Below are 13,813 nucleotides of genomic sequence, written 5' to 3'. Positions count from 1 at the left end.
AACGGATATTCCGGAACCTCCAGCGGGCCAACCCGTAACTTTGTGGTTTCCGTGTATCACTTAGAGAGTCAACTGTTATATGCTCTACAACTTCTTAAAAGACACCACGGTTGTATCTGTTCAAAATCGCTCAAAATTCGAATTTAGCCCCAATTAACTCAATATCCATATGCTACGTGTATTTGTTATACGCGGAAAACCGCGTTATAGAAATATCGTGGTACCCGCGCTATAGAAATCCGCGTTCTACAAATCCGCGTTATACAAATCTCTACTGTAATTCATAGTAAGTCTGATTGGCGGCCGGATTGCGTCGTTTTACATTATTGTCATGCATCACGAGCGCACAGAGGGGCCGGGCCGGACAAAAATGCCAAAATCGATTTGCGATTTTTATTGTTTTCATATTTTTTCTTAAATGTACTATCATTGAATATATATATATGCCAAATTTTTAAGTAAATCGAGTAAAAACTAGAATTGTAGAATTTTTTGAAGATACCAAAGTCAGTGAAATTTGTTGAAATTCGCAATGCGAAAACTTTACACCCTGTGATATTCAATTCGTTTTAGTTAGTTTAAAATATTGAACACCAGTTCATGCAAAGGTGTGTTTTGATATGAAATTTTCTTGGGAATCCAATGGAATTTTTAGATTTCACAAAACATTATTGTTATAAAAGTTACAATATGAAATACACGTTATTATTTGATTTTTAAACAGTGTTTCGGTCTGTAGGACGCCATCTACTTAGGAGTGCATACTAGTGCATCGACCGCTCCTATTTCATTTTACAGGAAATTTTGTCTAGTTTTCAAAAAACATAGCGGCATCTTGCGCCGTTCTGCGCCAAGGTCACAAATTTGATGAATTCTGAACAGGGTTGGCACGATCACTTTGACTCAATTCATATTCATTTGACAGTACCGTCCCAATTAAGCAAAATTTGAAAAAGTTGTGTATGTCGCATTTGTAGAGCTAGTTATTATCTACAATTTTGCTGAATAAAGCAGGGTTGTATCTTTTGTATTCACTGTGGTACAATGCCGCTGCCCCGTTAGTAGTTAAGTGAACGCTCATTTGGTTACCAACGGGGTAGCAACCATATGGTACCTTAAATACTAAAGATACAGCCTAGCTTTATTTAGCCAATTTGAAGATAATAACTAGCTCTACAAATGCCACATACATAGCTTTTTCAGATTCTGCTTGATTGAGACGGTACGGTCAAATGAATGTGAATTGATTCAAAATGATTGTGCTATGCCTGATTCTTTATTATTTCTTTATCATCTTAAATATCTGAAATCGAACGAAATCTTTCTCTGATTCATATGTCGCTTCCATATTAGGTCATTACTCTTGTTATCCATCAATATCTCTTAAATTGCTTCAAAATTTCAAGGATAGCAAGAAACACTATAGCCAAAAAACAGTTTTGATCTGTTTCAAAACATACGTGAATATGAAATAATACTTCAAATTGAAACACAGTTATGTATTGGAAACATGAGCTTGCCCAATTTATTTCAATTTTAGTAGTTCAGTTTGTTGCAAAACACTAAGAATACATAAAAGGTATTTGCAGAAAAATAATCATATACTTTATTAACAGTATTAATATTTTTTTTAATCAACCATAGACGTTCATATGATAATTTTAGAGCATTTTAGATGCAAAAATCAGATTCAGCGACCCAAAATTACCCTTAGGTGGCATTTTCAGCATCTTTGGACAACTTTTTTATTTTTGTCCAGCTTTTGTATGGAGAGGATCCACTGTGGAGCGTACCGAGGTATATGAATTCCTCCACGACTCGTTCATATCGTTCCCCATCCAGCTCCACCTCAGCACCAATACCATTTGGTTTCCCACGTCCTCTGTCAACAAGCTTGATACTTCGTTCTGATAATGTTAATGGTGAGTCCCACTTTCATTGCTTTCAGTTTAAGAGGCCTAAAGGCCTCTTCCATTGCTTTGCTATTGACTCCGATGACATCGAAGTCATTCACAAAACCAAGAAACATTTGAGTTCTCATAAGGGTAGTCCCGTTTCTGTCTACGTTTGCTCTTCGTAAGGCATCGTTGAATAACAGATTGGAGAGTTGCACCCCCGTTGTTCCAGTCCATCCAAGTTCATAGAAGTTGCTGAGGAACGAATTAGTTTAACTAGTTTTGTTGGAAAACCATATTCTAGGATTATCTGTTCCAGCTTATTTCATTTGACTGAATCATACGCCGTCTTGGAGTCAACAAACAGATGATAAGTGTGTAAGTTGTGCTCCTGGAACTTGTCAAGTAACTGATGCAAGATTCAATAAAAAATACTCGCCGATGAAGGACTCCGCTAACGATCTTGGTCTATAGAATAGGATATGGGAGAGCACGTATTGGTAAGATTAAGCAATGTTTTGCTTCGATTTGAGAAATTCAGCCGGGATACCGCCCTTCTCAGCAACCTTGTCGTTTTTATGGGAGAGATTGTGAAGGTCAATAGCTTCGCAATTGTCTTGTACACTAACAGTTGGCTGCAAAGTCTGTCGTACACAAAATTAGGAAATTATTCTAACAACGGAATTGCGTTTTTGGGTGCTCGATTGGAAAAGATCGAGGTTAGATCGGATAGATCATAACCCTATCAGTATTACATGCTGCGAAGGGTCAATTATTGTCCAGCAATTCTTCTGGCGAATATAAAAAGCAAAGTCTTTGGTATAAACGTCTAGACTTGTCCCTTCTCTAACGACAGACTTCATAGACAGACAGTAGAGTACAGGACAATTACGGAGCTAGTGTAACGATCCTACTGTCTCTAACAGCACTGCTCAGCCATGATTCGAACATACATCGACTAGTTTGCTAGGCCAATACCGGACCTCGAAGCTAACTGGGCCTGGTAGGTAATACGAAAGACTATCTAATTATATGGGGGCCTGCACAGGCTCCGGAGTCTACGGACCCGGCATCAGGGAAACTATCTCATTAGGAAAGTGGCCCACCGTTTTTCAAGCAGAAGTATATGCCATATACATCTGTGCGACAATATGCTTGAAACGAAAGTAGAGGCATGCGAAAATCGGTATCTTCACGGACAGCCAAGCAGCACTACTGGCTCTCAAGTCCGCCAAATGCGTGTCCAAATTAGTTTGGGAGTGCAGCACAGCATTGAGGGAACTCTCCCGCCAAAACAAAGTTTTATTACTTTGGGTGCCCGGTCACTGCGGAATCGAGGGCAATGAATTTGCTGACAACCTGGCAAGACAAGGATCAGCTCAGCAATTTATTGGTCCTGAACCGTTTCTGGGCACCTCCACATCCGCCGTGAAAGGCGAATTGATGACTTAGGAAAAGTTAGAAATAGTATCCCGTTGGAATCAAACACAGGGTTGTAGACAAGCTAAACAGTTTATCTACCCAAACCCTACAGTAGCTAAAAAACTACTCCATTTAACTCGTAGTGAACTACGCACGATCACGGGACCCCTAACAGGACACAGCCCCGCTCTTTATCATTTAAAGAATATCGGCAAGGTATCATCTGACACCTGCCGCTTTTGTAACTCTGAATCTGAAAGTTCAGCGCATCTGCTCTGCTATTGCGGAGCTCTTGCATTATCAAGGCACAACTTCTTAGGAAGTTTCCTTCTTACTCCATATCATGTATGAAGCCTAAATCCCAAAACGGTCATTGGCTTTATAAACCATGTAGTACCGAATTGGGGCACAGGATTACAACTATTCCGCTCAACTCCATCAATGGGTATGAGCGATCCGTAAACTGTGTACAGCAATCGGGGCTTGCCACAAAAGACGATCACTAAGACTGTCGCAGTGGCCTTTTAACCCAATGCCCTTCTGGCATACAAAAAAAATCTAATTATATGGAAAATATGTTCCGAGCAGTAGGAAGACAAAAATTTTTACCGAAGAATATTATAAATAATCATTAATGCATAAGAGACTAATGTATAACTGATGTTTCAATAAAAAATGGCCCCAGAGGCAGACTAGAAACAGAATTTATTATTTTTTGCAAGTTTTGTATTCTGTTTACATTAGTACTGAGGCGTTCGCTGGATAGGTTTGCTACATCGGTAGAATGAAATCGTTTCTTGGTATGTATCAGAAAGAAAACTGATTTTCCCTTCCTCGGTATTTTCCTTGTAACTTTTCTTGTTAGCTTCCGGCTTCCCGTTCCCATGGTTTCCATCTATTTGATGGACGGTCGGTCTTGCGCCGCCGGTCTTGATGACGAGTTTCAAAACAAAATACTTTGCGATGGTCTTTAGGCCGCCGTACATGATTACGTTAGGGTGATTCGACAGTGCGTTATTTCTGCCAAGCAAAATACGTGAATTCAACTTGAAATGAGCGAGTTGTATTAATTGCTATGCAATGAAACCGTTTTTGTTTGTATGGCGTATTTTACGATATGTGAGAAAAAGTTTCCACGTAAAATGGTTCCGCTGATAGATAACAAATACAGCCTAAGGTAGAAGCAGCATGGTAATGTGCTTGTACTGGCAGGAGTAGCAACTAATTAACGCACAAAGAAATAAATTTATTCACCACGTGGAGACGCTAATTTGTTGGCAGAGTTTCATTAAAGAAGTTGAATTATCGTGGAAAGTTCTAAGCTTAAATGCTTAGACTCCCATTTCTTCCTTCTTCTACTTCTGATGAATGTAACTTGTATAAATATTGTTGATGAGTTTTGAAGTTGGATAAAACATGGTCAGAATTAATCATAAGTAATTTACAAAAAGTTTTGTGTTATTTCTGCGTAACAGTATCCACTGCTTAGTCACAACAGCATCAATTCATTGTTTAACCAATAATTTTTTAATCAGTTCTTGTATTGCATTGAAATTTGTTTGTGTCAGTAAGTGGGAGTAATTTGATTACAAACTTGAAACATCTAAATTTGTTGCTACAACAAGGAGTACACGATAAAGAAAAAAGAATAAAATGCAATTAGCAGCCACTTTAGCGTAATGTTTCCTTTAGCCCAAGAGTGGTGCTGGTTTCAACTTCATTGCAAAGACTGTGCGTAAACTAAAACGCTTCAGTGATGATACTACCTTGCGAATCTTCTTTCAGACGTACATGTATCCTGTCTAAACAAAAGCAATTTCTAAAGTTTCATTTTATCGGTTAATATTTCATCATCCGGTTCAGGTTCCTGAGAACAACCTTTCTGTTGGATGCTAGGTGAGGGTTGCGTAGGTTGAATAAAAAAATACAGCACATAGACAACCTGAATTATAGTCATTACAGCGACCGAGCAACTGAAGAGTCCTACCGGATGCGGTCTACAGCAGATGCAAACCATTTTATTGAAATTTGTTTTCAATAATCCTCAAAGAGGAACCGAAGCACAAAACTCAGGATGACTGTAACGGTCACAATGTCGATTCTGTCGGCCGATTCCATGGAACACATTGAATCGATGAAACATCGTGTGTGGGTTGGAATAGAGGCAATACACATCTCCTGCACACATGGCCACTCGTGAATATTAGATGGACCTAATCCTCCTGCTAACAGTGTCACTGTTAATTTTAAAACACAGCAAATTAATTTTTATGAATTGAAATAATCTTAATATTACATTCGAAGAACAGTCAAATAAAGTTTCACGCTGAGAGAAACATCGAAACAATACTATACTTACATAATGAACCGATACATATCGGATTCATCCGGCCACAGTTGGCCGTTATTCCCATCCTTTGAGTTCAATAGCATTGTTTTCATCCTGAAACCACTTTCCTGTCATGCAAAGCCCGGAAGTGCATAAAGACAGCTTTCCACCGCCCGGTAGGTAGTGGCAGAACTAGGTACATGAGATGATATCGTGAACAAAACCCATAATCGATCGATTGTGGGTTGGTTAGAAAATTCAACACTATTGTGGTGGGTATTGTGGGATGCTTCTCGCTGGCTTCCGATTGGGGCTTGCTGAAGAACAGTACCCTTCTTCGACGATAAGAGTTTTATTTGTTTTCCTTTGTGTTTGCTGGTGCGGAATTTTTCAGTGGTCCGCAACATATGTGCTATGTTGAATTGCTAGTCAATCATCCTTCAATGGGGCGTTCATCGTTCAGCAAAGTATTTGCTTTATCGTCTGCATAATTTCAGTGCAAAAGACTCTTTTTTCGCACAAAGCAGATTTATCACTGACTCGACCACGCGACCGTGTAACAAAAATGCGAGTAAACATTACGACGGGACGCGACGCGTCGCTTCATTATATGTAGGATATTCATGAACCGTCACGGGGCTTCACATTTTGATGTATTGTAGAAAAGAGGCAGTCGTAAACATATAACGAGTTTCCCTCGTACAATATCACTTTGACTGATGAATCGGTTTACTCAATTTGTTCCAACTGGCCAACGGGTTGGGTGCATGAGAGGAGAAAAAGTCAGTCAGTGCATGTTATGAGAGGAAAGAAAAGGAAATGGAATTTCATATTGTTTATATTTGCATACGCAAATGTTTTATGTGGGTCTTCAAACAGTATCTGCTATCTTCTATGCTCAGTTGAAAGTTATATCCAAATTTGTTTCGTTTTGTTTATTTTTACAGCATGATATAAAACGAATTTTTGTTCATAATAATTCTCAAGTTTCTACATAGAGTACAAACATGAAAAGATATAAATTACTGATCGTTTTAAATGGCATCAAGTTGTGAAATGGTTTTATATTAGTATTTCTAATTTTCTAAAAATCTAAATCTAAATCTAAAATCTAGATCTAAAAATTTAAAAATCTAAAAAAATCTAAAAAAACCTAAAAAGAGCGACGAAATTACTAAGTGTTCCTAAATTAAGAATAACCTCAACTTTTGTCAGCATTGTGTGTACTCCTTGAGCGTTTTTAACCATTCACTTCATTTAGTATTTTGCGCTCTTCACGGTTGCTTCCGAGAACCCGCCAAAATTGGGCGCTCCTGGAGGGACACATTTTAACGAAATATAAACACGTATCAAATCAAAACAGCCAGCGTAGGGTTGCAATCCTACCGGTTAACCGCGTGGCCTACCAGTGACAGCGCACGCATGACATTCCTTTTTAAAAAGTCTGAAAAAACTACAAGGTATACAGCCCTAAGGGTTGTACGAAAGGTTGACGTATATCAGATAATCAGATCAAAGACTAATGTAAACTGCATTTCTGGTATATGTATGTTTATAAGAATCTGTGAGCGCCATTGCTTAAGTGAATGTTCAAATGAAAATACGTGGACGGGATTTCATAAGTACAACGCCTGCAACTTTTGAGACATAAAGATCTCTCTTAAAAATCACTTGTGTGCATCATAAAGTTTGAAATGGTAATGCATGACCAGCCCACAGATTATTGTATTGAATATGATTATGCGTAGCTTGATATGTTTCAATAATCTTACTTTAACTCGCTTGTGGCCTTTAAAGGAGCCATTGGTTACAAAAAACATTAAAGCCAAAACACGTTCATCGCAAATATGACGTATCATTCGAATGTCCTTCTCTTTTCGATTCACTGTGTTTTGCTCCGAGGAGGTTTTACTAGTTTATTTTCACAGCTTATCACTTGTTACATAGCAGAAAATATGGCACATATGCAAAAATTTCTGTTTTATTTGTATGAGAGACCTTATCCTCCTACCATAGGGGTGAGGGGTCTGAAACCATCATAAAACAAATAAATTCAAAATAAATTTATTCTTCCAAAATCGCACACATGCGTTTCCATTTGCTTGATTAGTTTTAGAGTTTACATTTACATTTATTTCATTTACATGTATATATCAACAGACACAGTTGCCCTAATGATAAAAGAGTCGTCTTAATATTAAAATAATTTTTGTGCGTTGCACGTTACGGGACACATGATAGTCGAAAACGGCTGACACTCTGTTGAAAACTTTTTGCAAGCCTATAATTGCACTGTTAGCACCATAGTTAGTTCGTCGGTGCGGTAGACGTAGTGTTGGAACCATCCTTAAAGTTCTGGAGGGGGCGTTTATGTTTATCAACTGGAGGATGTCTGGGCAGTCGATACGGGCTGTTAAAACGTCTGCGACAGTCATTGCACGAGAGGTATCGCGGCGAAGCTGGAGTGTGTCGAGTCGGAGAAGTTGACAACGTTCCTCATAAGGAGTGACCTGCATAGGTTGTCTCCAAGGTAGAAGGCGTAGAGCATAGCGAACGAATCTACGTTGGATATTTTCGATCCGTAAAACAGCGTTGTTGTAGTGTGGATTCCACACTGACGAGCAATATTCGAGAGGAGATCGCACTAATGAGCAGTATAAGGCAGTAAGGCATTGTATGTTTCGGAATTCTCTTGTCATGCGAATAATTAGACCGAGCATTCTAGAGGCTCTAGACACAATGAATGACATGTGCTGTTTATAGGTGAGATGGCAGTCCAGTATTACGCCTAGGTCCTTCACGTGATCGACTCGTGGGATCGGAGTTGAATCAAGGCTGTAATCAAAGTTCAGCGGCTGCAGTTTCCTGGTAAACGTCACTACTGAGCATTTTGATGGGTTGAGTAGCATGCGGTTTAGTGCACACCAATGCGCGAAAATGTCCAGTTGTTTCTGGAGGAGATGGGCATCGCCGATGCAGTTGATTTTCGAGAATAACTTCAAGTCGTCTGCAAACGCCAGTCGCGGGCAGTCGAGCAAGTTATGTACATCATTAAAATAAAGCAAGAAGACCAGCGGACCCAGATGGCTGCCTTGTGCAATCCCAGACGAGGCGGAGAATGGATCCGAGATCTCCTGACCGATCCTCACACGGATAGTTCGTCCTGTCAGATAGGATGTAAACCAGTTCAGCAAGCTCCCACAGAATCCGAGGCGGTCCAGCTTGGCGACGGCAATACGATGGTTGACTTTGTCGAAGGCAGCGGAGAGATCAGTAGGGGAAACAAGGGAGACTTGATCCCCATTTTGTTTTATGTATATTTCTCAAATGTCCACTAAAACAAAACCCTGGGTTTTCAATTTTGCGACAGTTTACAATACAGCTTACTGCCTACAATTTATCAGTTAGTGATACGTAGCGCTAATCAAGAGATATGCGATATTTTGGAATGTACAGAAAATTGTACATATTCAAAATATCCGGGAGACTTGATCCCCAGTTTAGGCACAATTGATCCATTTGCAAATATATATTTTTAAAGCTCAACTTTCATTTGGAAGTTTTATTAAAATAGGCCTAGTTCATGTAGTATCATTATTTAGTGTACAACAGCCTAATTCAAAAGTATAAAAAGTATTTAGAAATCGTTAAGTCCATCGATCTGTAAAAGTATAGCTTTGGACATCTTTTATAATCTGCGACGAGAACTTTTTCGTTGGGTTTGAACTTTTGAAGCATTATATTTTTCCTGTTTAATAATCAGAGCAGCCTCCAGCTTCAATTTCGTTGGTGCATCTGTAACGATGTGCATCTCCTCGTTTTCCTACTCTTCGCATATTTTTACGTGGCGATGCCTTTGGAAATGGTTTTATATCTACAGGTGTTTTGATAATTGTATTGTTCGGAATCATCGGGTACCAATGATTAATAGAATTCTTCTTCAAAGAAGATGAGTTGCTTTGTTCAGATAAATACTTCCGTCCGAGCAGTCTTTCTTCTTCCTTGTAAAATGCACGGGTTGCTCCTCCATAGTCCGGTTGCTAAATGATCTTTTCAGAAGCATTTTTTCGTTTTCTCACATATCGCTTAAGTGTCATTACATTCAAGATGAACATTTTTGCAGTCGTTCTGACCGGATCTCCTGACTATTCATGATTTTTACATGACGAATGTTTACGATATGAAGAATTGTTCATTTTATTATTTACGACATAACGGATTCCGAGCTCTTCAGTTCCTAATAAGAGGATCAAGTGTCACTGAAATTATGTGGATCAAGTGTACCTGTAGTAGTAAGTTTTACTGAAAATTAATTTTGTAAAATGTATACAAGGTTTATTGCAAAATGTATATAGTATCAATGAATACACATGTTTAGCTAATTTTTTGTTTGAAAAGCAATTAAAAAATTTCAAGACAGTTCTCCGTAGCCAAAAAGTTGGACTTCACTAAAAAAAGAAGTATAGAGAATTATTCCGTTGCAAATCTTATTATATTATATTTTCCTTGCAATGTAAAAATTTATTACATTTTTGTTTTGCAATTTTGTTAGTTGAATGAAATGTACAACTTTATTTTTTTCTGCATAAAAAAAACATTGTATTTGCTGAGAAACAATGAATGGATCAAGTGTCCCAAGGGATCAAGTCTACCTGATCTCCCCTATATATTGCGTCAGTTTGCGAACGTTCAGTAAAGCTATCAGTCACGTAATTAGTGAAACAAAGCAAATTCGTAGTGCAGGATCGCTTTGGGAGGAAACCGTGTTGCTCGTTGGCTAACGTTTGTTGGCAATAGGAGAAGATTGGCTCGATGATTACTAACTCGAACAGCTTCGATACAGCACATAAGGCTGATATTCCCCTGTAGTTATCGACTTTTGTTCGATCTCCCTTTTTGAAAACTGGGAACATATAGGCTTGTTTCCATGCTTCAGGAAAGCGTCCGCTGGCCAGAGATAGGCGAAACAGATGTGAGATTGGTGCAAGCAAACCGGTTATACAGTGTTTTATAAGTGTTGCAGGAATTCCGTCGGGGCCGGGAGAACTCGAATGCTTCATTTTGGCAGTTGCAGAGAGTACAACACGGTCGTCGAAATCAATAGATGAGATTGCGCGACCGGTAGGAATAACATTGTTAGCAGCAGTGTCGATTTGACTTGAAGTAAGTGTTTCATTACAAAAGACGCTAGAGAATTTCGTTGCAAAAAGTCTACAGATTGCGGGAGTATTATCTGCCGTCTCCCCGGCAAACTCTAGGGTAGTCGGTAGACTGGATTCTTTACGTTGCTGGTTGACAAATTTCCAAAATCGCTTGGGGTCGGATTTCAGTTTAGCTTCCATACGTCTCGTGTAATTGCGGTGACAGCGGCGACTAAGACGTCTATAAGCATGGTTCAAATGTTGATAATGTTCGCGTAGGTGAAGATTCCTGTTCGCGGAAAGTTTCCGGAAAATACCCCTTTTTACAGTTTTTAGTCGACGTAATTCCGGTGTTTGCCATGGAGGATGTTTAGAAGGCGTGCTCCGTGATTTAGGCACAAAGCGCTCGATTAGCTGGTTCATTAGCAAGGAGAATTCGCTGACTGCAATATTAATGTCGTGTTGAAGTAAGACTATCGACCAGTTGAAGTTCTGTAATGCAAGCAAAAGTCCGTTGTAGTCGGCTTGACGGAAATTGTAACTAGATGGAGGAGGTGTTTCGTGGTAGTCAGGTCTTTGAGAGTTGTGGAGGGAGAGAACCAGTGGAGGATGGTGAGGTACGAGCTTGACTAGAGGGACGGGAGCAATCGTCAACCGAGGAGCAGATTCACTGGCGGAAACGAAGCATAAATCTAAACAGCGTCCATTTTCATTCGCGTTGCAGTTGATCTGAATCAGATTTGAGCAGCTGTAGCCGTCGAGCAGGTCGAGAGCGCAGGTGTGAAATGAAGAATGGTCAGGATCCGGGTAGGTAAAGCCGTTCCGAAAGGCGCGCCAGCAAATGTTAGGAAAATTAAAATCGCCGATAATGACTATTTCATCGCGCGGTTTTGCTTTCGCAGCTATCATCAACACTGAATTGAGATGGGACTCGATCAGCGTTTTGTCACGAGTACGATCGGGTGGAATATAAATGGTGCAAAGATATAAGTTACGGTCCTTCAACTTTATAGATACCCAGACTTGCTCAATGTTGTTCCAAGCTACGTCGTTGACTCTGGATGCTTTCAGGCTACGGCGAACAGCAACGAGCACCCCTCCGCCGGTTTTTTTCGAGCTATTGTGAGGACCGCGGTCGCAGCGGAAGCCTTCGTATTCATGTCCCAAGAGTTGAGACTGTAGAGTGCGGTCGTCGAGCCAGGTCTCCGTTAACGCGATGACGTCGTAGAAACCTTCTGAGATCGCGAGAAAATAATCGTCGATGACAGTATTCATCCCGCAGGCATTCTGGTAGTATAACAGCAGTGATTCCTCGGTTGCACTCGACATGCATGAAGTTGATATTGGCCTATCGGGATGAGGAATTGCGGCCGGTGTAGGAGAGGTGACGTTTGTATTTCATTTGTATGAGAGCCCCCCTCTTAGAAGAAGGGGTCTCAGTATATCATAGAAAAACATCTTACCTCCAAAAACCTCCACATGCCAATTTTGGTTCCTTTTGCTTGATTAGTTCTGGAGTTACGAGGAAATTTGTATTTCATTTGTATGGGAGCCCCCCCCCCCCCTTTGGAAGGGAAGAGGTCTCAGTACACCGTAGAAAGAAATTCTGCCTTCTGAAACCCCCACATGCCCATTTGCTTGTGGCTCCATTTGCTTGATTAGTTCTCCAGTTTTGAGGAAATTTGTATTTAATTTGTATAGGAGCCCTCCCTCTTACGCGCTCCTTAAAATTGCTCTCTTACCCCCCTATAAAATTGCTGACCATTTTATCTATCCGACGACATATAAATTGTTCAGTTTCATTCAGTAGTTTAGTAGTTATTAGCATTTGAAATCTTTCATTCAAACGTTACACTTCTATTTTCGTTTTCACAAATTGCTACCCTGTCCCAGTATAGTAAACAAAGGCGTAGTCCTACGTCAAAAGAGAAAAAGGAGTCTTTTCATAAGCCTTCCAGTTGTCCTCGAGGTACGAAGCTGATCTAGCAAGCTAGTCATCGTATGTTCCAATCTCAGCTGAGAGAGGCTGCGAGAATCAATAAAATCGTCGCACTAGCCCTGCAATTGTCATGCATTCTAACAGTTGATTGTAACGTCTGTCGAACAAAAACAACTTTCGAAAACAGAATGTAGCACCTAGACTTTGCGTTTCATTCATAAGTCCAATAACAATGTCTATGTACAAAGTTTCATGAAATTCTAGGACCCTTTGGCAAACTTTAAACAACTTTCTGGGCAGAATCGACAGACATTTTCAAGCATATGAAACTAGCCTAAGTTTTCTAAAAATGTCTGGTTTGACGGGTTATCTGACCTGTGCAGGATGAAGTACACTGAAACAAGTTTTGTAAGGAAACTGCTGCAATCATATTGTTTGTTCTCATCATTAATAGGGAGCTCTTTTTGTTGGGGCTCTTCACCGTGAAATTTATACTTTTTGGTGACTCACATGTACGCAGAGTAATATCTAAAGCCGTCGGATGGGAGATGTATGGAGAATTGGGGTTAAATAATAACGAAAAATTGACCTGGGCTCATGCTAACTCGAACCCGAAATTTATAAACGATATAGGATATAGCGAGTTGGACCGACCGACCCAACTAGACATTTTAACCCGCGCTTTAAAAACCAGTCAAATCCTACAAAAAAAGGTTTAGCAATAAGTTGTTATACAACCAAGAGATGAACTCTTGGTTAATTCTCAGGTAAATTTTCAAATAGACCTAAGTGACAATGAGAGATTCTCTTCGCGTCTCCTCTCTTCCGCTTTTGACGGCGATCCTAAAGCATTTTAACACATCAGCTTTGCATAAAACAGTTGCCGGAGTCACTAGTTAGCTAAATGTTTTGAAAATTTCCTTCCTCCGTTCTTTGCATTTATGTAGCCGTGAAAGACGGAAGAGAGGAGACGCAAAGAGAATCTCTCATTGTTACTTAGGTGAATTTGAAAATATACCCGAGAATTAATACACACCTTTGCAGCAATTCGATTCAAACTGAGTGCTAATCCAGTTAATTTATAATC

At 39.7% G+C, this 13,813-nt stretch overlaps 1 protein-coding gene across 1 annotated transcript in view; it reads right to left on the bottom strand.

Moving 5' to 3' along the window:
* The window catches only part of LOC128736459 (uncharacterized), a 77,915-nt gene extending 65,799 nt beyond the window's left edge, over positions 1 to 12,116 (bottom strand). Inside the window, exon 1 of the mRNA XM_053830942.1 lies at positions 10,299 to 12,116. Coding sequence (XP_053686917.1) covers positions 10,299 to 12,116 — 1,818 coding nt within the window. The remainder of the gene's footprint in view (positions 1 to 10,298) is intronic.
* Positions 12,117 to 13,813: the final 1,697 nt, after the last annotated feature.

The sequence above is a fragment of the Sabethes cyaneus genome, chromosome 2 (assembly GCF_943734655.1).
Source record: "Sabethes cyaneus chromosome 2, idSabCyanKW18_F2, whole genome shotgun sequence".
Taxonomy (NCBI): Eukaryota; Metazoa; Arthropoda; class Insecta; order Diptera; family Culicidae; genus Sabethes; species Sabethes cyaneus.
This window is presented reverse-complemented; position numbering and strand designations above follow the sequence as displayed.